At 42.0% G+C, this 20,908-nt stretch overlaps 1 protein-coding gene across 4 annotated transcripts in view; it reads left to right on the top strand.

Moving 5' to 3' along the window:
* The window catches only part of EXOC4 (exocyst complex component 4), a 761,449-nt gene that overhangs the window by 99,453 nt on the left and 641,088 nt on the right, over positions 1–20,908 (top strand). For all 4 annotated transcript variants that reach the window (XM_058728677.1, XM_058728676.1, XM_058728678.1 and 1 more), the window contains one exon: positions 3,571–3,745. In XM_058728677.1, the coding sequence (XP_058584660.1) occupies positions 3,571–3,745 (175 nt within the window). The remainder of the gene's footprint in view (positions 1–3,570; positions 3,746–20,908) is intronic.

Below are 20,908 nucleotides of genomic sequence, written 5' to 3'. Positions count from 1 at the left end.
CTGACAGCTCAGAGCCCGGACGGAGCCTGCTTTGGATTCTGTGTCTCCCTCTTTCTGACCCTCGCCCACTCGTGCTTTGTCTCTCTCTCTCTCTCTCTCTCTCAAAAATAAATAAATGTTAAAAAAAAAATGTAATAAAAAAACCCCATATGCTTTAGTACTCAGTTCCCACCCACCGAAGTAACCATGAATATATTTTCTTTTTCTGTCATTTGCCTGTTCTGGATATTTTTTATAAATATTCGTATCTTCCGTGACTTACCTACGTATGTTTTCAAGATTCTTCCATATTGTAGCATGCACCCACACTTCTTTCCCGTCGATAGCCAAATAAGAACCCATTGTATGAATATACCACATTTTGTTTGTCTGTTCAGGAGTGGATGGATATTTGGATGATTTCCATTTTTACAATTTTACTAGTATAGTATTTTACTACTAGGAATCATGCTGCCATGAACATTTGTGTACAAGTTTTTGTGCACGTGTATTTTTTAATTTTTCTCGGGGCTATCCCTAGAAATGGAATTCCTGGGTTCGTATGGTAATTGTATGTTTAATGTTTTGAGGAAGTGACAGACAGGTTTCCAGAGCAGCTGAAGTGTTTTACACGCCTACCTGCGCTGTATGGAAAGTTCCAGTTTCTCTCTGCATCTTCACCAACACTTTTTATTGTTTGTCATTTTGAAAATAGCCATCCTGATGGGCTGAAATGGGATCTTATGGTTTTGACTTGCATTTCTCTGATAGCCAATGATGTCGAATGTCTTTTGTTTGCCTATTGGTCATTCGTAGATTTTCTTTGGAGAAATATATTCAAACTCTTGATGTTAAAATTTGGTTGTTTATCTTTTTATTATGAGTTGTATGAGGTCTTTAGGTATTCTAGATACAAGTCTTTGGTCAGATAAATGGTTTTCAGATATTTTCACCCATTCTGTGGGTTGTCTTTTCACTTTACTGATGGTATCATTTGCAGCACAAATGTCTTTAGTTTTGCTGTAAGAACCGCGGGTTTTATTAATATTGCCATAGTCATGCTGTGGTAAGGCAGAGGAGAGCATCCCTCTCCTTGAAATGGGTCACTGTTTCAAATGTAGGTAGAGCTGGTAGAATGTTTCCACTTCCAACCCTTCTCTTCTCCCTTCCTTCTTCCCTGTGAGGCCTGTGTTAAGGCTATGATGGTCATACTGCAGCAGGTCTGTCTTGGCCTTGATTGTCCAGGAATGAGAGAAGCTGGCAATGAGTCTGCATTTTATCAAAGGACTGCTGTTTCCACGATGCTCACAGATACCATGGATCTCATCTTACACTTCACTTCCCTGCTGGGTCTCTTTTCTAAATAGAGCACTGTCCCAGGTTGCCGAGCTGCTCGTGTCCTTGAGCGGCGGTCAAGATGTGCAGTCATGGAGCTTGGTGGCCCTGGAGATGATCAGACAGCAGCGCCCCTCCATGCAGAGGAGCCACTGCGTTTCCAGCGTTTTCTGCTTCGTTGCTGGTGTGCAGGCTTTTACCTGGAGCTTTGTGCCATTGGGAAATTGGACACCAGTGTGCTTCAGGCTTCTGGATGTCCTGGATCAATATGACTTCAAAACTGTTAGGGTGTAATATGAGGTTATTCAGTTTTAATTTTGTCAAGGACATTTTGGCAATGTAATTGCCATCATGACAGAAAGCAACTGGAGATTTTTCCTATCAGGAGAGTGCTCAAAATACCAAATTAATTTACGTTTGTGAAAAGTTAATATATGTTTCTGTTTTTCTTATTTTGCTATCACTGAAAAGTACACTGTGGTCCGTGGATTGATATTTGGGAACCACAGACTTACATACTTAGCTTAAATATCTGGAAAGTAGAATCTTCACTTCATCAGGAATTTACTCTGTACGATGCCAGGTATCTGTTTTATGCAGATCATTTCCCTACGATGAATTAGCTATTTTGGCTCTTACGTTAGGCACGTCTTCCTGTACTTTGTACCCCTCTGCTGATATTTGAGAATTTCTTCAGTAACACAGATGAGAAAGAATTGTTTTAGGTATATGTGAGCATAAATGGGACTTGACCTTTCAAAGATTAAAAAAAAAAAGTAATTCCAAAGGTAGAATGGCTCCTATTTATAAATACAATGTTTAATTTCTGGATTATTTGTGTTCTAAACTGGGAGTACTACATAAATTTTTATTGATTCTGTCTCATCTGAATTGAAACGTCAAACAGATATTAGGGTTTTATCATAAGATAGTTATTGGGTGTCATACTGGCACATTAATTATCGTAATTGGGCAGTAAAGTAGCCATAGGAATGGATAATATGCTCTACATTTTGATGAAATTGTAGTTATCACCTCTTATTTATGGCACTAAAATCTTGTTAATGGACACTGCTGACAAGCTCTTTTGCTTTCCTTTTCTACTTTTCAGGCTGGTTTCTAAGTCCACTTAGGAAATCTCAAACCGAGAGCCCACAATATACAGTAAAGGTCACATTTCCGAATTTTCTAGACTCTTTCATGGTATACACATTAAATTCAGCAAATATTTGCTGATCACTGTTTTAAATGCCCTTGAGTATACGGAGATGCATAAAGCAGTTCCTACACTGAAAGACTAATAATGAAGAAGGGAGTTAGAATGTCTCTATATAAATACCTGTGACCCGCATTTATCGAGTCACATCTATGAGGCACGTATAAGCACCTTACAAGTGGGATGAAATACAAGTTCAGAGGAGGAAAGGATGCTTCGAAGCCTGGGTGATCAGTGCAGCTGTAAGCCTCCGTGATAGAGGAATTACTTGGCATTCCTGACATAAAGCTTCGAACTATCTGTGAATACATATCTACATTCTAGAACTATAGTGAGAGGTACGTGGCTAAATGCACTGACATGGAAATCCACTTTTGTTCTAGGCTCAGCTGCCTCGCAACCTCATTTTGTGTCCTTGAGTATATAAAATTGATGTAATAATATGTGTCCAGCATCTCTCACTATGAAAAATGAGATAATGCAGATGCCTAAGCTGCTCCCTGTGGTGAAAGTCAGATTGCTCGGCAGGTGTGTATCTTTTTTCAGGCGACTTCGGCCATACGTTTGAGTGGTAGGCACAGCTTTCCATGACTAAAAGGATTAGTATCCTTACAAAAGTGCCCAATTTATTGCTGGGGAAATAGCATATTCTGTGTAACATCTGAGCTGTTGTCTGAAAAATTGCCTGAATTTCTTGGAGAAACTGCCTGTATGAATACAGAGTAGCAGTGTGGTGATCACTGAAATGTGATAAAAAGGGAATGTGTTTACTGAGCTGCTCCAGCTGGTTTAGGGACGTTGCAACTGGTTTTTAGATTCTTACGTCGCTTCCAGTTTACAGCAGAGGAAACTGAGGCTTAGATTTCCAAAGCTGCTTAGATCCTACAACTGTTGGAAATCCGTCTGTGGAAATCTCATGTGCTCTATCCATGGTGGCTCGTTGCTTCCCCGCAGGTTGATGGTTTTTGTGTGGGCCCTTGTGAGCCATCCTCGTGTGCGTGCGCGTGCGTATGTCAACGTTATCTCTTTTTTTCCCCCAGGCTACTTCTAGAACTGCTGGAGTTGCTATTTGACAAGTTTAACGCTGTAGCCACTGCACATTCCGTGGTCCTGGGGTACCTGCAGGACACCGTTGTGACCCCGCTGGCCCAGCAGGAAGAGGTCAAATTGTACGATATGGCGGACGTGTGGATGAAGATCCAAGATGTTCTGCAGGTAAAAGGTCCTTTTACACGTGGTGCCGTCTCGATTCAGAATAACAGGTTGGAACGAAATATCTACCACCTAAGATATTCCCTTGCTCATAAACAGTGAGAGAATAATGTTACTATTGAAAGGGGATGCTGCTGATGTCATCAACTTCTGTCATCTTCAGAAGACCTCTTAACTTTTTTTGCCAGGCTTGAAAATGAGGAGATTCTCAATATGTAGCCATCAAGGAGGTACAGTATGTGGCCTTCTGTTGTAAAGTGCTTTACTGCACTGGAATTAGTCCTATATTAAGGTAATCAGTGTTAAAATGTTCTTAGACAGTATTTTATAAACATATGTAGCTTAGTTTTATGGCCGTTTTCGTACAGTCATCTCTTGCATATATTGAGGTAAATGACCGGTCAAGAGCTTGTTTTGAGAGATGAAAATTACTGTAAGGAATAAATGCATCACTTTGATTTGCTGAAGATTGGAGCAATGATATTACTGTTTGGTATGATGCTGCAGAGATGGTATTTAGAAATTTTATTATATGCTGTCTCCAAGTGCCAGGCAAATATATTTGATTTGGCCACAGGAGAATTGGAAATACGATTAAGAGGTAGCCGAAGCAAATTTGACATAGCTAAATAGAAGTGACTTGGTTAGATAGTCCCTACTAATGTGAAAAAAAAGTATACGTAGGGAATTGAAAAATATAACTGTGTGGGAATGAAATTTCTTGCATGGCAAATAGGAATACTTGCCGGAAAAAATAAATCACGAATCTAAATTGTAGTCATTTTTAAGAGTATAGGTATGCTCCTGATGGATTGAATGATGGATTCTTGCTTACTCATTCATTAGACTTTTTTTTTTGGTGCAGTCTGGGTGCTTTATTGCTGGCTCAGTGGAAAGATTATAGGTTGCAACTACATCCCCCGAGTCCCTTTTGTTCCTTTGTCAATTACCACGTGTCCATAGTAGGTGCTTGAGGAACATTTGTGTATTGAATAAAATGTCTTTATTGCCTAGACACTGGTTTTACAGTGTTTTATATCTTGATTTGCTAATGTCATGGAAATAGGTGCTTTTCAGGTCACCTTTTTATTTTAAGGATGAAATAGGATCATAGATTTTAAAGCCATTTCAGAAATAGTTAGAATGAGGGACTTCTGGTTCTAGCCATGATGAAATGATGTGAGCAGCTCTACAACTGGGTGGACTCAGTCCACACCTTCAGTTCAAAGCAGAGAACACATGAGGTGGATTCCACGTTCATCCTGGCTTCCTCCTGGGGGACACCTGCCGTGCTATGGCCCAAGGAAGTGGAACGTAGGCAGACAGCAGCGGAGTCTCTAAGCAAAGGGAACAGAGATGAGAGTTTGGAGGTGTAGAGGCAGCTGGAATTTGTGGCGTAGGGTAGTGGGGAAGAGAGGATCACACAGAGGAGGCACCCTGTCAGCCTGAAAAGAGTGCCTTTGAGCCTTTGGTCAAAAACCGAGTGATGCAGACACCACAAAGCTTGGCAGGAAACCGTCACTGTGGGACCGTGAGTTGAATGGAAATGCCAGACGTTGCCAGATGATTGGAAATTGGATGTTGGAGTTCAGTCAGTGTGGGGAGAACCTGCTGAACACCCCATGCTTTCAGATGTGGCCTCAGCAAGGTTGTGATTCAGGGATAGGGACTATTCCAGCTGTAGGGGAGGGGTTACTCTGGATCTTGCATAACCAAGTCTCTCCAGCATCAGCCTGATCCACCTGTACATCAGCTGCTGGCCAGAACAAAACTCACTCTGAAGTAAGGCAATATAATCCACATTTTCACTAGTGAAGCATCTACAGTGTCCAGCATACAATTATATTTGTGGGAAAGCAGAAAAATGTGACTCTAACTGGGAAGTAAGAAAATTAATAAAAATTAATATCTGAAATGGACAAATCACAAGATGGGTTTAGCCGCAGATGCCTGCTATAGAAAAAAAGACCAGGGAACTCAAAGATGAATAAATCAGAGTGATCCAAAAGGAAGCACAGGAAGAAAGCCAACTGCAAGGAGAAATGAACAAGGCCATATTGTCCATAATGGGACAATATCATGCAACGTGGTAGTTGCAGGTACAGAGGAGAGGGAAGAGAGATACTGAGGCAGAAAATTATTGGAAGAAATCATGACCAAAAGTTTTTAAATTTATTGAAAAACATAAACCCACAGATTCAACAAGCCCAACAAATCCCAAGCAGCTTTAACCTAGAGAAAACCAATGCCTAGACAGATCATCACCAGGTTGCTGAAAACCAAAGAACAAAGGAGTCTTAAAGATAGCCAGAGGAAAAAAAGACACAACGCTAAGAAGGAACCCATGATAAAAATGTCCACTAACTTCTCCCTGGCATTTTGAAGAACATGGCCCTGTCTTTTAATACGAGTTCCTGATTTTGGATTTTACAGATCCTCTTTAGGGGGCCCTGGCTGGCTCAGTTAGTTGGTTGATTGACGCTTGATCTCAGCTCAGGTCATGATCTCACGGTTTGTGGGAAGGAGGCCTGTGTCAGGCTCTGTATTGACAGTGTGGAGCCTGCTTGGGATTGTTTCTCTCCCTCTCTCTCTGCCCCTCTGGTACACTCGTGTGTGCATGCACACGTGGATTCTTTCCCGTTCTCTCTCAAAATAAATAAACATTAAAAAAAAAAAAAGAGAGATCCTCTTTAGGGTTGCCTGGGTGGCCCCATCCGTTAAGCATCTGACTCTTGATTTCTGCTCAGGTCAAGATCTCACGATCACCTGGGGCTCCACGCTGGGAATGGCGCCTGCTTAAGATTCTCTTTCCAGGGCGCCTGGGTGGCTCAGTGGGTTGAGCATCCACCTTTGGCTCCAGTCATGATCTCGTGCTTCGTGAGTTTGAGCCCCACATCAGGCTTGCTGCTGTCAGTGCAGAGCTGTCTTTAGATCCTCTGTTGCCCTCTCTCTCTGCCCCTCCTCTGCTTGTGCTCTTTCTGTCAAAAATAAAACATTAAAAAAATAAAAAAGATTCTCTTTCCTTCTGCTCTTCTCTCTCTCTCTCTCTCTCAAAAAAAAAAAAAGAAAAAAGAATCCTCTTTAAATATAAAGATATAGATAGATTAAGGTGTATGAATGGAAAGAGACATACCGTGGAATACTAGTAATTTGTATTATGCAAACATGTTGGACTCTATTAGAATATGTAATATTATCAGATGGAATTACTTTGTGTCCTGGTACTTATGGCGTTTAAAACTTGAATACATGAAGCCCCAGAAAGTATTTATCGACTATTAAAACCTACTCTTGCAAGGTTATGAAATACTTTATAAATTCTTATGATCTCTGATATTTGACCAACTTAGGCTAGATAGATGTTCTAAGTTGAAAACAACTTTAAGCCTATTAGGATCCTATTTATAATACTATCATGAAGAATTATGATTATGAACAAAGATATATATGCCTTAGCTCTACTTACTTTGGATATGTTAAATGTATACAATTCTCGTACTTTTGAAAACAAAACACATAATTTTATGTTGAAAATGTTTATAATATACTAAGGAACTTTAAGTTCGCTCAGACATTAACAGCCAAAACGTAAACATGATTTAAAATATGTGTTTGTGTCTTATTAAATGACTTATACGTTTCACATATGTTGTTTCAGGAGAATGATTTGGGGATCCTACCTTCATATTATGAAATGAGTTACTTGTTTTGCCTATTTAAGTAGCTTTATTGAAATAGAATTTACATGGCATAAGATTCATGCATTTAAAATGTAGATTTCAGTGGTTTTTAGTATATCTGTGGAGTTGTACAACCATCACCATGATATAATTTTAGAATATTTTCAACACCTAAAAAGAAACTTGGTGTCCATTTGCAGTTTCTTCCCATTCCCCACTGCTTTTACCCCCAAGACATGTTTAAGTCAGGAAAGAGGGCTCCTGTTGTGTGTTACAGCTCCCAGGAAACTGGTAGTGCCCAAGTCATACACTTGGAAAGACTGTTACTATTTGATGTTGATGTGTTCATGTATCACTGCCATAAGCTATTTGACAGATAAAGAACATAAAACTAAAACTGATCTAATAGCACAAGGTGAGGTGTCTAACATAGAAATACTATTTCCTTTCACTTACTGTGTTTGATTGGTTTGAGATTGAGGTATAACCATGTTCTTCTTTCCTTTTAGTCCATTTTTCTCTTCCTCTTACCTATCTGCTTTGCTGCCCCCATCTTTTGTTTTCTTAGACATATGTTGGAAGAATGATCTTAGTCATCACTTGAATTAATCTCTGGTTGTTCTCTTAATGGTCCATTCTGCTCTTTTTTATTAACCCGCAGATTTGAGAATGAAGCATTTTTGAATAAGAAGTTCATACTTTACATTGTTACTATACTATAAAAATCATTCTGCAACTTTTCAATTTGTTTTCAGTGTGCTGTATTCTCTAGTTCCTTCAGAAATTCAGGGTACAGGTTACTGAATAATATCAGGCTACACACCCGTCAATGAATTGGGTACACAGTGGCAGACACACGGATGAACTGATGTTGCCAAATGTAAGAAGGTAGGTGGCGCTGTGTGTCATACAATTGTTCTAAAACATGTGGAATGGACCAGAAAAGCTTTGTTTTGTTTGTTTTTTGAGGTTGAGGATACGCTGATTCTTGGAGGAGTCACAGGAACAGAGGAGAGATGGGAATGGCCGTCTAGGTAGCGGGAATGGCAAATGAAAGGATGTTAAGTGGCTCAGAAAGAATGGAAAATGGTATTCAGAGATAAGAAAAAGAATGGCTTAGCTGTAAGCGAGGGCTTATTTTGTGGACTAGATAAGTTTGTAGGTGGATTTGGGTACAGGTTGTGGAAGACCTCTAGTGTCACCCATAGGCTTTGTGATTAATTTTCAGACTGATGGTTTCTGAGGCTGGACGTGCGTTTGATATACCCAGGGTTTGATTCCTAGCCCCATCCTAGACCTTTTGAATGAGAATCACTATGGATAAAGGCTGGGTTCTGTAGGCTTATTTTTGTTTTTCTGTTTTGTTTTTTTTGTTCTTAAGGTGGTTTTGTTATATATGTTTAGGATCCTATAATTGGGAACCATTGCTTTGGGCCAGTGTTACCTGGGGGAACATATTAAAAATGCAGATTTTTAATTTCTTATTTAGAAAATTTTTTTAATCTGTATTTTTTTTTTTTTTTTAATTTTTTTTTTTTTTTTTCAACGTTTTTAATTTTATTTTTGGGACAGAGAGAGACAGAGCATGAACGGGGAAGGGGCAGAGAGAGAGGGAGACACACAGAATTGGAAACAGGCTCCAGGCTCCGAGCCATCAGCCCAGAGCCTGACGCGGGGCTCGAACTCACAGACCGCGAGATCGTGACCTGGCTGAAGTCGGACGCTTAACCGACTGCGCCACCCAGGCGCCCCTTTAATCTGTATTTTTGAGAGAGACACAGCACAAGCAGGGGAGACACAGAATCCAAAGCAGGCTCCAGGCTCTGAGGTGTCAGCACGGAGCGTGACGCGGGGCTCGAACTCACTGACTGCGAGATCATGACCTGAACCGAAGTGGGACGCTTAACCGACTGAGCCACTCAGGCTTCCCAAAAGTGCAGATTTTTATCCTTAACTTACACTCACCAAATCATAAACGCCAGGGATGTGGCCATATAATCTGTGTTTTAAGAAGCCTTTTGGGAGATGTGTGTGTGTGTGCTGAAGTTTGGGGACCTTTGTTTTCAGTACTATTGGCTCACTGGGGATTTTGATTGGGGTGTGATGAGATAAAGTAGGATCAGTGCTGGCGTTGAAATGGACTGAGCGGAGAAGCTAGAGACTAATGCAGGGAAGCTGTTCTGTAGGCAAGTGGAGAGTCTGCGGATATTACTGGAGGTATTGTCTAATAGTGAAATAAACAAGACAGGCTCCCACGGGGTATGGAAAAGGAATACAAAGGAGAGCAGGATTTGTAAGCCGTTTGGGAGTCTTGGGAATTCTACAAAACTGTGTCGTCGACTTAGGAATCTGGTTTCCAATGTGACAGAGACTAACGATGGTTTAGTATTGTTATTGGGGCCAGGTACATGCTAGGCATTAGGGAATAAAGGTGAACACAAGAGAGCTCACTGGCAAAGTGAGGAGGGACCTGAAGCAGTGTATGTTTTTCCACTAAAGTCATTCTTAGGGATCTTGTGGGAGTGGTAACACGGCGGAATGGTTTTTTCTAAACCAACACGGAGGCTTTCAAAAAGACTCTTGGCTTAAGTTCCTCTAGAGTTTTATGCTCCGGCCAGTTTAGCTCTCACATACTTGGTGGTGGCATGCTCTTTGGGTTAAAGATCATTCCTGGAGAATGAAATAAGGGAGCGAACTAATAGATACCTGCAGTTAAGTGTGCGCCAGGCTTGAGTGGAGGTGATGGCATCACGTGGCGAATGGAGTCACGTAAGTAGAGTTTGAGTATCTGCGTTTCTTTGAATGGAAAGTGTTTCTTGCTAAAAAGTGGAAACGCCCTTATGTTTATTAAATCTCAGAAAAGAAAATAATTTTTGATCTTTTAAAGACTTCAGCAGTTTTTCTCCACTGGAACCTGGGCTTCCCCCAGCAGGCAGAATCCATCCTGCAGTTGAAAGGCTCGTTTGTCCCGGTGTGTTTGTGTCTGGAGACAGCCTCGCGAGGAGACAAGGCTGTAGCTATCATAGTAACAGGGTGTCAGAGTTTTCTGCTGGTGTCAGCCCTGTGACCACACACCGCTGCACTCCTTTTTCAGTTTTACACTCTCTTTGAAACTGTGATAATAGAAATACATGTTTTTACCCTTCTGAGCAGCGGCAGCACCTTCCAAAATGTCACCTACTTGGTGACATGCCTGTCATACTGTTGGCTGCACATTTTCGAGTGCATAAGACTAAGGTACACTGGAAACAAAATACTCTGTTTCTTGTGGAATTCTGCCCAACAGGAAATAAGAGCATCACTTTGAACGGGTGTTAGGATTTCTAAAAAAGAAATCTCCCTCTTTCATATCTCCTTGTAAAACAAACTGTCTGTTTCGCCGTTGCCGGCTGAAACGTGTAACCCTTCGGTGTGCTAAGCAGCGTTCTATAGGTGGAGGCAGTTCTAATTACTCTGTTTACCCCTGACAGTGACGCCCAGAACAAGTCAATTCCCTTTTTAGGGCCTTGATCTCTTTTTCTGGAGAGTAACACACACAGAATGTAAAATCACTTTCCTTTTGTTAACTGCCACATAAATGTTTAAATGGTGATAAAATTAACCTCACCCAGAGAGAACTTGAAGTTTGCTGTCAGGTAAGAAAATCGACAAATCTTATTGGTGGTGATCTGTGACCCAGAGGAGTTTTTTTTTTCAACGTTTTTTATTTATTTTTGGGACAGAGAGAGACAGAGCATGAACGGGGGAGGGGCAGAGAGAGAGAGGGAGACACAGACTCGGAAGCAGGCTCCAGGCTCCGAGCCATCAGCCCAGAGCCTGACGCGGGGCTCGAACTCACGGACCGCGAGATCGTGACCTGGCTGAAGTCGGACGCTTAACCGACTGCGCCACCCAGGCGCCCCCAGAGGAGTTTTTCAAGGAGACACGCGCAATTTCTATTTTGAATCCAGGTCTGAAACTAGGTTCTTCTTAGGTTTGGTTTCGTTTGATATTTTGTTGGCTGAGGATTCCAGACCTTAAAGTAAAACTAGCTTTTTTTTTTTTTTTTTAGATATTCCAGGCCAGATAACCTGTGAGATTACCCTTGCAGAAAGAGCTTTTCTTCATTTCTCAGCCTTTCAAACTTTCTGATAGTCTCTATTTTGGGTGGCGTATTGAAGTCCTCCCACTGTGTCTCCAGAAAGCTGCTCGCTCCTTGAATTTTTGTTGTGTCTTGTCAGTGGATAGTATGCTGCCCAGTGAACAGGACTGAGTTAGCATTAGAACGTTAAGTTAGAAATCTTCCTCCGAATTGGAGTCCGTTTCCATAGCATCAGGGCTCAACCTGTATTGTTTTAGGTTCACTACTACTACTGCTTAATGCAGGAACCGATGGGCTGTCGCCGTGTCCCCCCAGCTCCTGGTGTACATGTGGCAAGTGCTAAGGTGTCTGCCCAGTGAAACCGGAGGTACATGTCACGGGCATCTGAATACATTGGGCCAGACTCTCACCCAGTAACTTGGTGGCAGAAACTGCAGAATAAGTAGATCTGGTGGGAAGTCTGCTCTCCTTAAATTCCTTGTTACCCAGGCAGCGTCTGCTTGGGTCTGATTAGGTCTTGGTCTAGAAAAACCAGTGGTAGAGATGGCAGGTTTTCCATCCACACGACCACTTCCAAGCCTTCTTCCTCCGTCCCGTTTTGTCTGAGGTTTTAGAGAGGGGAGTGTTACAAGCCACGTGCCCATTAGGCTTGTGCCGCTACTGATGCCGTTAGGGTCCCTATGATGACGGTGTGCTTATCAAGCTGTAGTGCACCTGGGCTGAAGCAGGGGGCTTGTTAGGAACCAAGAGACCCTGGTGAGTGGTGAGGATTCCAACCAGAATTCCCTGTGCGGCCCACCCCTGGAGAGCCTGTTCCAGTAGGATTCCAGTGGATTCTACTGCATGTTCTCAGTTGAGAGCCAGCATTAGCAAATGTTGGAGGTTTGGTCATGTTAAAACCGGAGCTATTAAAGACAATCTTCAGGGTTAAGAGAAGTTCGCAAAAGGCGAATCTGGTTTAATTTTGAAAGAAATGTCACTGCCGCATGTTCAGGAATGTCAGTGTTCCATGACATAGAGCGAATGAGAAGATGTTGAAACTCCATCAAGATGTGAAAATGCTCGAGTATACACACTTTAAAGGGAAAAGGAAACTGAATGATTGTGCTGTCACTGATCTCCCTTCACAGCTTTTGGACAACTTATTTAGAGTAGCATCCCAAGCAGGTGATTCCTATTGACTTGAATAGTTGAGAATGTGGACAAATACATTATTTCACCTGAGACTTGGTTTGGATTGGAAGCAATTACATCAGAATGTCTGTCATTAAGAATGGGGGTTTTCTATGTTGCCTTTCCCCACCTCCACTTACTACTTATTTGAGGTTTCTAAATTTATGTTAACGGAACTTCTTTTTTTTTAATTTAGGGGGAAAAGAAATTTCTTCCTTTTTAAACACTCATTAAACGGGATTTAAGAAAGTATAACCTTGCAGGGAGTTCAGATAAGAACATATATCAAGGACAATTACAGAACAGTTTATGATTCGAAGGGATAATGTTCATTGTGAACACCATTGCTAGGGAAGACCAGCGAAGGAGGTCAGAATGGGTTAAAGCCGTCGAGTTCATGGTCAAGAGGATACTGGGCATGTTTCAATTTGGTTGGGGTTAAATGCAAAATGCAGGTGGTATGCTAGAGAGCTGGGGAGAATGGAGGTTTTTGGTTGGTTGGTTGGTTGTTTTTTTGGGAAGCATTACCAAAAAAAGATTGAATAATTTTGGGTGACAGGGATAAGAAATTGGGCAATTTGGAGATAAGAGATTGAATAAGAGATTGGGAAGTTTGGAGATAAGAGATTGAATAAGAAATTGGGCAGTTTGGACTTGCTCCTTTTGGCAGTGAGCTACCATTATGGATTTTTGTTATTGTGGGAAATTTCAAATGTGTTCAGAAATAAAAAAAAAAAAAAAGTATATAATGAACCCCTATCATCCAGTCTCAGCAGTTTCAGGAGCTATCAGTTGATGGTAATACTGTTTTGTTTCTACCACTGCCCATTTCCCTTTCCTTTACTGTTTTGAAACAATCCTAGAGATGATATTGTTTCATCTGTATTGGAGTATGAATCTCTAAAAGATAAGGACTCCTTTAAAAAAAGAAAACATAGCCATACCTAAAAACATAATTTCCTTATCACCAAAATATCCAGTCAGTGTTCAAATTTCTGGTTGTCTCAAATGTTGTAATTGTATATATATTTTTTACAGTTTGTTTGCATCAGAATCCAAATAAGGGTTAAATAATGTGGTGTGATTGGTAAGTTTCTTAAAACTCCATCAATCTGTAAGTTAAATCTCTCATTTTGTTTTTACCACTTGCAGTTTATTTATTGAAGAAACCAGATCATTGTCCTGTAGAACTTTCCACATTCTGGCTTTTGTTGATTGCTTTTCCACAGTGTCACTTGCTATTTATTATTATTGTCTTGTAACTTGGGTCTAGAGGCTTCATCAGATTGAGGCTGATTTGGGGAGGCATAATTACTTCGTAGCTGATGGTAGAAATTATGCTTTTTTGATAAAGTAAAATGGTGAAAATAATATTTTTAGGGTGATTTATCTGGAAGCGGTGTGCAAAATGGATTGGTGGAGAAGGAAATGGATGGAGAGATCCCAGTTAAACGTCAAGCTCAATCAGTGCAGGAGAGAAGAGGGAGACTAGGGCAGGGGCAGTGACAAGCAAGAGGACAGAGGTTAAAGAGATTTTGAAAGAGGAGTGAATTTTCTAAAACCTTTTACCATCGACTCTAACAAAGAATCATAAGTCAGGATGGAGTTTTGGGAATGGGTGGTTGGCAGTTAGGACCAGGAAGATGGTATTTTTGTGCCTGTTGAATTGGCAGAGTATCTCCATCGAATTGGGTTACTCCAGGCGACTAGAGATGGAACGCGGGAGGCTAGGGGAGAGACTAGGGCAGGAGATAGAAATATAGGGATCATCTATCTGCTTGGGGATAATAGCCGAAGCAGTACAAATGGCCCAGCTCAGAAACTCATGAGTGTAAAAGTGGAGCGAGGTCTTTCCTTGAGCAGTTCATCAGCTCAGTTAGCTCTCCACACTTGCGACGAGCAGCCTGTTACACAGTCCCTCGAGGCTAGAGTTTCTCTCAGTGAGGCCACATCTTGCCTTTCTTTCGCTTCTGCATTTTTTCAGGATGTGCGGGTGGTAGGACGGCAGCTCGTTGAGCGGGACCCACATGCTGTTCCAGCCGGGGGTGGTAGCTTTCCGACGCAGGCGATTCCTTAGGGGATGTGGACAGACAGCTTGGAGAGCGAATAAAAGCTTGGGTGAGCAGGTCCGGAAGTGAGCCTGGAAGGAAGCGAATGAAGCAGAGGGAGCAGGGCCAAAAGTATATTTTGGCCAGCGGTAGGGAGAAGACATTGGAGTTGAGGTGACTTGATACTTACTGCTTTCCCTCATGATCCTTGCATTGGCCAGCCTGGCCTACACCATGACTGAGAAGCAGGTAGTGAGGGTGGTTGGTTACCAAGAGTTTCCTGATACCCTCTCCTGTTTGTTCCGTCTTCTAACCCTCAGAACTCCAGGGAACGTGGTTAATGGGAAGCCACGAAAATTATATGCTGTCTTAAGAAGTTCCTCCTCACTTAAAGTATCTTAAGAAAATGTGTTATTCAGAGATCTGTTTTAAACTTTTTAATAGCATCATATTCACCCAGCTATGTTTTATGCATGTATTGCCTAGTTGTCGAAGGATGGACAGAATAAGTTTTTGCTGTCAAATCTCTGTTGGTAATACAGTGAGGCATTGCAAAAAGATGATGGGTCCTTCACAGGGGAATTTTCTCACAAATCACTTAAAAGTTTTAATCCTTGATAAGATTACATTATCATAGCATTCAAAGCTGCAATTTTTTTTTTAGTAGTTCTGGGCTTTCTGGGAGTATTTGTTGGTATTGTCAAAGAGTTGTCACACTAGTGAGGGGTGTGGACCTTTTTTTGTTCAGCTACTTAAAAGTTTTGAAGGCTTTTGAAAATATAAAGTGAACAACGACACGCAAAATTCACCGCTTGGGATATGATTCCATCTAAGGAAAACAAGGGCCTCCAGGCACACTATAGCAGATGACGAAAGCTCAGCATGAAGTAGCCAGTCTCACGGGGGTGATAAATGACAGCACATTAGATATGTGTTAGCAACGTGATATGGCAATGAAAAAGGCCAGCGCTATTTTTGGCTATGCTGCACAAAACCGCATCTCATCACGGAGCCGGGGCCGATCATCCCTGTTTACCCAGTTCTGGAGAGGCAGTATCCCAGATGCCGTGTGGAACTCGAGTGCACCACAACGGTAGACAAATGGATGGAAGTCCCAAGCAGAGCATCTGCAGTGATTAAGGACTTCAGATGAGGCAAGTTCAGTGGTTTTTAGAACTGGCATATTTAGGAAGGGGCACGGAAGCAAAGAGATGTTAACCTTTTTGGAGATAGGACGATACTGAAGAAACATCGTCATTCTAACGTTAGTCACTCACAACAGAGTTATGAGTCCTCAGTAGTTGGCATTGGTTTAGTACAGAGCACGTTGGTGTAGTTACTCAAGCTATTTCCCAGATAGCTCCAAGTAAAATTGAGCAGTTGCTTATAGCCAACTGTGATTTTTTTTTTAATGTTTATTTATTTTGAGAGAGCGAGCAAGTGCACACGCATGGGAGCAGAGAGAGTGAAAGAGAGAATCTCAAGCAGGCTTCATGCTCAGTGCAGAGCCCAACACGGGGCTTGATCCTGTGACCCTGGAATCAGGAATCAGATGCTTAACCAACTGAGCCACCCAGGCGCCCCTCAACTGTGTGTGTGTGTGTGTGTGTGTGTGTGTGTGTGTGTTTTAAATGTTTATTTATTTTGAGAGAGAGAGAGCACGAGCACGCACATGCACAAGCTGGGGAGGGGCAGAGAGAGACAGAGGGACAGAGAGAATCCCAAGCAGGCTCTGCATTGTCATCTGCAGAACCTGACGTGGGGCTCTATCCCATGAACTACGAGATCAAGACCTGAGCCGAAATCAAGAGATGGACGCTCAACTAACTGAGCCACCCAGGAGCTCCTCAGCTGTGTTTTTATCAAGGGATCGATAAACGTGGCAGTGCCTGCTGTTCTCAGAAAAGGAATACGAAATAATAATTGATCAAGTAGCTTAGGTAGCTTGTGATTGGAAATACAAATGTAAAAGGTAAAACTTGGGAGCAATGAAGTGGAGGTTCTACAAGAATTTTTAAAAGTTCGGCTAAGAAATGAAGGAATTCCTTTTCACAACAGTAGAGGTGAGCACGGCAGAAAGAAATAAGAAGCGCATGCTGTATACTGAGTGTCAGGAAATACTTCCACAGTGAGAATTATTGGGCTACCGGATAGTCCCCTAGGAAAATGGGGTTGAATTTCCTTGGGCATTTGATCCTGACAGAATTGAATGTGTATCACTAGGGAAATAGACTGAATATCCCTGCAGGCTTTCTCATTTCTTCTCTGATTCTGCGTTCTTGCTGATGATCTGCTCACCTGCTGTGAGTAGAAATAACCATCTCTTGTTTTTCTACACCCGGGCACATTTTAGATGCTCTGCTGATTGATAATAGGGCACAGTGGAGAGTCATTGCCCTGAGGTTGACCTGGTACCCCCCCCCCCCCCCCCCCCCCCCGTCCCCGCTGATTTTATAGAACTGCCCCTCTGTCTGGGATGTAGCACAGGTGGGGGCACTAGGGTCCCTCACTGAATGCAGATAAACTTGGTAGAGTGGGCTGGTGTGAGGGGTCAGGGTCTTCTTCAGAGATACCTGAGAATCCAAAAGGGTTGCAAGCTGGCCTCCCCGGGGTGCTTTGGGAATAGGAGAGTGGTAGGCACAAATGCCAGTCCTATCCCCACTGTTCCCCTAGGATTTTACTGTACAGAGAAAGGATATTCCGCAGGCTAAATGACCACAGACCCTTCCTGTGTCCCGTAGAAATGTGCTAATTTTAAGCTCTTGCATGGGAAAGGGCTCTTGAAGAATAGCTTGACTCCTTATGCTGTGGTGATGATGGATATGCCAGGCTTTGTAGCAGCATCGTTGCTTAATCAAAGAAAGAAATTGCAAATGCAAACTACATATTAGGTTCATTACAAATGCTCTGCTTCCCTGTAATAAGCTGGTTTGTTGGATAATATTATTTTCCTAGCTTGGCATTCAAATGCCTCCACGATTTGGACAAGCCTACTCTTCCATGCTTAGTTTTACTCTTTTCCTATAGAAATGGTCCTAGTAAGTTGGTCTGTCCTTGAAGTAGGACTCTGCCCTTTCTTTATACTGCACATCTTCTCCCCATCTTTGCCCCTGTGCCTGAATCCCCTCTCTGCTGCGCTCCAGTCAGTTCTGTCTTATCCGTGAAGCAGCCATGATTTCCTCTCCAGAACTCATTGCGCTGCTTGTTTTTACTATTTATTTGACATCTCTCGTGGTTATTTCTTTTCCTGTACTGAATCCACATCTTTCCGTCCTCAGGCAGGTAACAGTCCCCCAGAGGACCATTTCTCACATGTCTTTAAATTTCTCACAGTGCTTTCACACTTGTAGTTTTTAACTCCCTTTTCAATTCCTCTTTGAGCCTTTTGAGAGAAGGGACTATTGTTTATTAATCGTGGTTCCCACCCCCCGGCCCCTGCCCTGCTGCCGCAGAATTTGGCACAGCTTCTTAGGTGCAGTATGTACCTAATATTTCTTGAATGAATGAGTACTTGATACCCAATAGATACCTATTGATTGGTTGATTTAAGATTGAGTTAAAATTTTTTTTTTTTTAACGTTTATTTATTTTGGGGACAGAGAGAGACAGAGCACGAACGGGGGAGGGGCAGAGAGAGAGGGAGACACAGAATCAGAAGCAGGCTCCAGGCTCTGAGCCAGCAGCCCAGAGCCCGACGCGGGGCTCGAACTCACGGACCGCAAGATCGTGACCTGAGCCGAAGTCGGAGGCTTAACCGACTGAGCCACCCAGGCGCCCCTAAGATTGAATTTTAAATGCCTTGTAAATGGGATGAACTTTGTAGATTTAAAACTCATGTAGCAGAGGAATCATAAACTCAAGATTTGCTGTGTTCCCAGGAGACCATTTCTTCCTCTTTCTCTTAAACTGGATGGTAGTTAAATCATTTCCAGGGTTTCTGTTGGCCAGGCAGATTAGCTCAGGCTTCCAGATAAGGGGCGTGAGTAACGTTGGCAAGAGAAACCGTTAATGACAGAGATGATCACAGTATGGTTACCAGCTAACCCAGCCTCACTCATTGGCATCATTTTTACTGCGGGTGTGACAACCCATTTGGAAGAACTGTGACACATTTGATAACAGGTTAAGTCAAAACGAAAGCACCCCAAATTGTCCTTAGTTCTTTCGGGAAAAAAAGGGAAATGACTTTTCATTTTGATTTTCTTATCCTTATTAAAGTTTTCCTGCATATCTTGCTGTAAATTAAATCCACTTCCTTCAGTGATACCTTTTGTGTGTAATTCCCTTCTTTAAGTGTTACGTCTCTCTTTCGAATCATCAGAGCTCGTGTGATGTGATTCTTTTGAATAAATGCCATTTGGTCAGAGCATGCCTTTCACCTGAGGGCCAGCTGGGAGTGCGTGGTGTGGAGATGTTCCTTCTGGGTATAGTTTTTGGAGGTGTTTTGTGATCTTCTGGGAGTTGTGGTGCTATAGAAATGTAAGGTTTTTGTTACAACTCCCTACTATGCAGAAAGAACCATGCTTAACATCACTGATGATTCTTTTGCGTAATCAAAGAATTAAGCAAAAAAGTCACATTAATTTTCAGCTCCATTAGAGACGCAAGAATCAAAAAAGATGTTTGCCAAATGGGAACGGACTAAATTGGTAAGAAAGAGAAATTTCAATTTCAGGCTTCAAGAGAACGTTACAAGTCTAGCATAAAAAAAAAGATCCTACCCAAAGTGCCTAACAGTGGCCTTTTTAATGACCAGCAAAGTTTTACAAGGGGGAAAAAAGAAACTATAAGAATATGAAATTCAAATTGCTGTAATTCAGTCAGTTTAGTAAATTACTTCAGCGAGCCTCAATTTGAGGATGTCCAGCTAGTCTGTGGTAATTAGTATAATTTTCCCATGGTGACCAAGTCTTTATATTGTTTCTGGTCAAACAGCAGTACTTTTGCCTTTTTTTTTTTTTTTTTTAACCTGGTAGCAATTGGAGATGATGAAAATCCATTTACTTGTGGAATGGCAAAGGTGAAATTCCTGAAGTGAAACAGGGACATTTAAAGTGTTCACTTTAGGGGCACCTGGGTGGCTCAGTCAGTTGAGCGTCTGACTTTTTTACTCACGTCATTATCTTGTGGTTTGATTCGTGAGTTCGAGCCCCACACTGGGCTCACCACTGTCAGTGCAGAGCCCGCTTCTGATCCTCTGTCCCCCTTTTTCTCTGCCCCTCTCCTGCCTGCGCCTTCTCAAAAATAATAAAACATTAAAAAAAAAAATAAAGTGTTCACCTTAAAGTTTGCATTTTTAATATAACATAGTCTTCTAATTTTCCTCTACCTGCACAGAAACTCCATTTCAGTGTGTGTGAGCAGCTGTTCATTAGTCAGAGGACTAGCGGGGTGGGAAGGGGTATGCCATGAAGAGCAGAGCCCTTTTCTTGAAAATAAAAACCTGGAGGCAACCAGAAGAGCGTGGAAAAACCCTCATCTTCCATCTCTCTCAGGCTCTTGACTTTGTATCTACTTTATTTCCATTCACGGCCAACGGGGATCTGATAGGGTATGAGCAGTTCACAGTATTAAAAGAGCAAGTGAACAGGACCCCAGCACTGTGGTGGTTGTGAATGCACGGAGATTACTCATACTTAGGCCCTGTGTGACTCTGGAGGCAGTGAGTTTTACTGCTCAAGTAAAAAAAAAAAAAAAAAAAATTACACACACACAGTATTCAGAAAGGAAGAAGCCATCTGTTCATTCTGCCTACGTTTCTGTGGGGATTTAATCTGACATGAATCACTTGGGATTTGTACAAAATAAGCCTGTGCTAATATTTTATGAAAAAGGGCACCAAGAGTTACGTGTGGGGCAACCCAGACTTTCTCTTTAAGGACTGTTTGGCTCCTTTTTTTTTTTTTTTTTCCAAATGTTTGTTTTTATTTATTTTGAGAGAGAAAGGCAATCCCAAGCAGGCTCTGCACTGTCAGCACAGAGCCTGATGTGGGACTTAAACCCACAAACGGTGAGATCATGACCTGAGTCAAAATCAAGAGTCAGATGCTCAACCGACTGAGCCACCCAGGTGCCCCCAGGACTGTTTAGCTCTTAATTCAGCTGATGCTGTCTTCTTTTCTTTATTGCATATGTACATGGCCAACAATTCTTTTTTTTTTTCTTTTAATGTTAGCCCCTTTTC

This window comes from Neofelis nebulosa, chromosome 4, assembly GCF_028018385.1.
Source record: "Neofelis nebulosa isolate mNeoNeb1 chromosome 4, mNeoNeb1.pri, whole genome shotgun sequence".
Taxonomy (NCBI): domain Eukaryota; kingdom Metazoa; phylum Chordata; class Mammalia; order Carnivora; family Felidae; genus Neofelis; species Neofelis nebulosa.
This window is presented reverse-complemented; position numbering and strand designations above follow the sequence as displayed.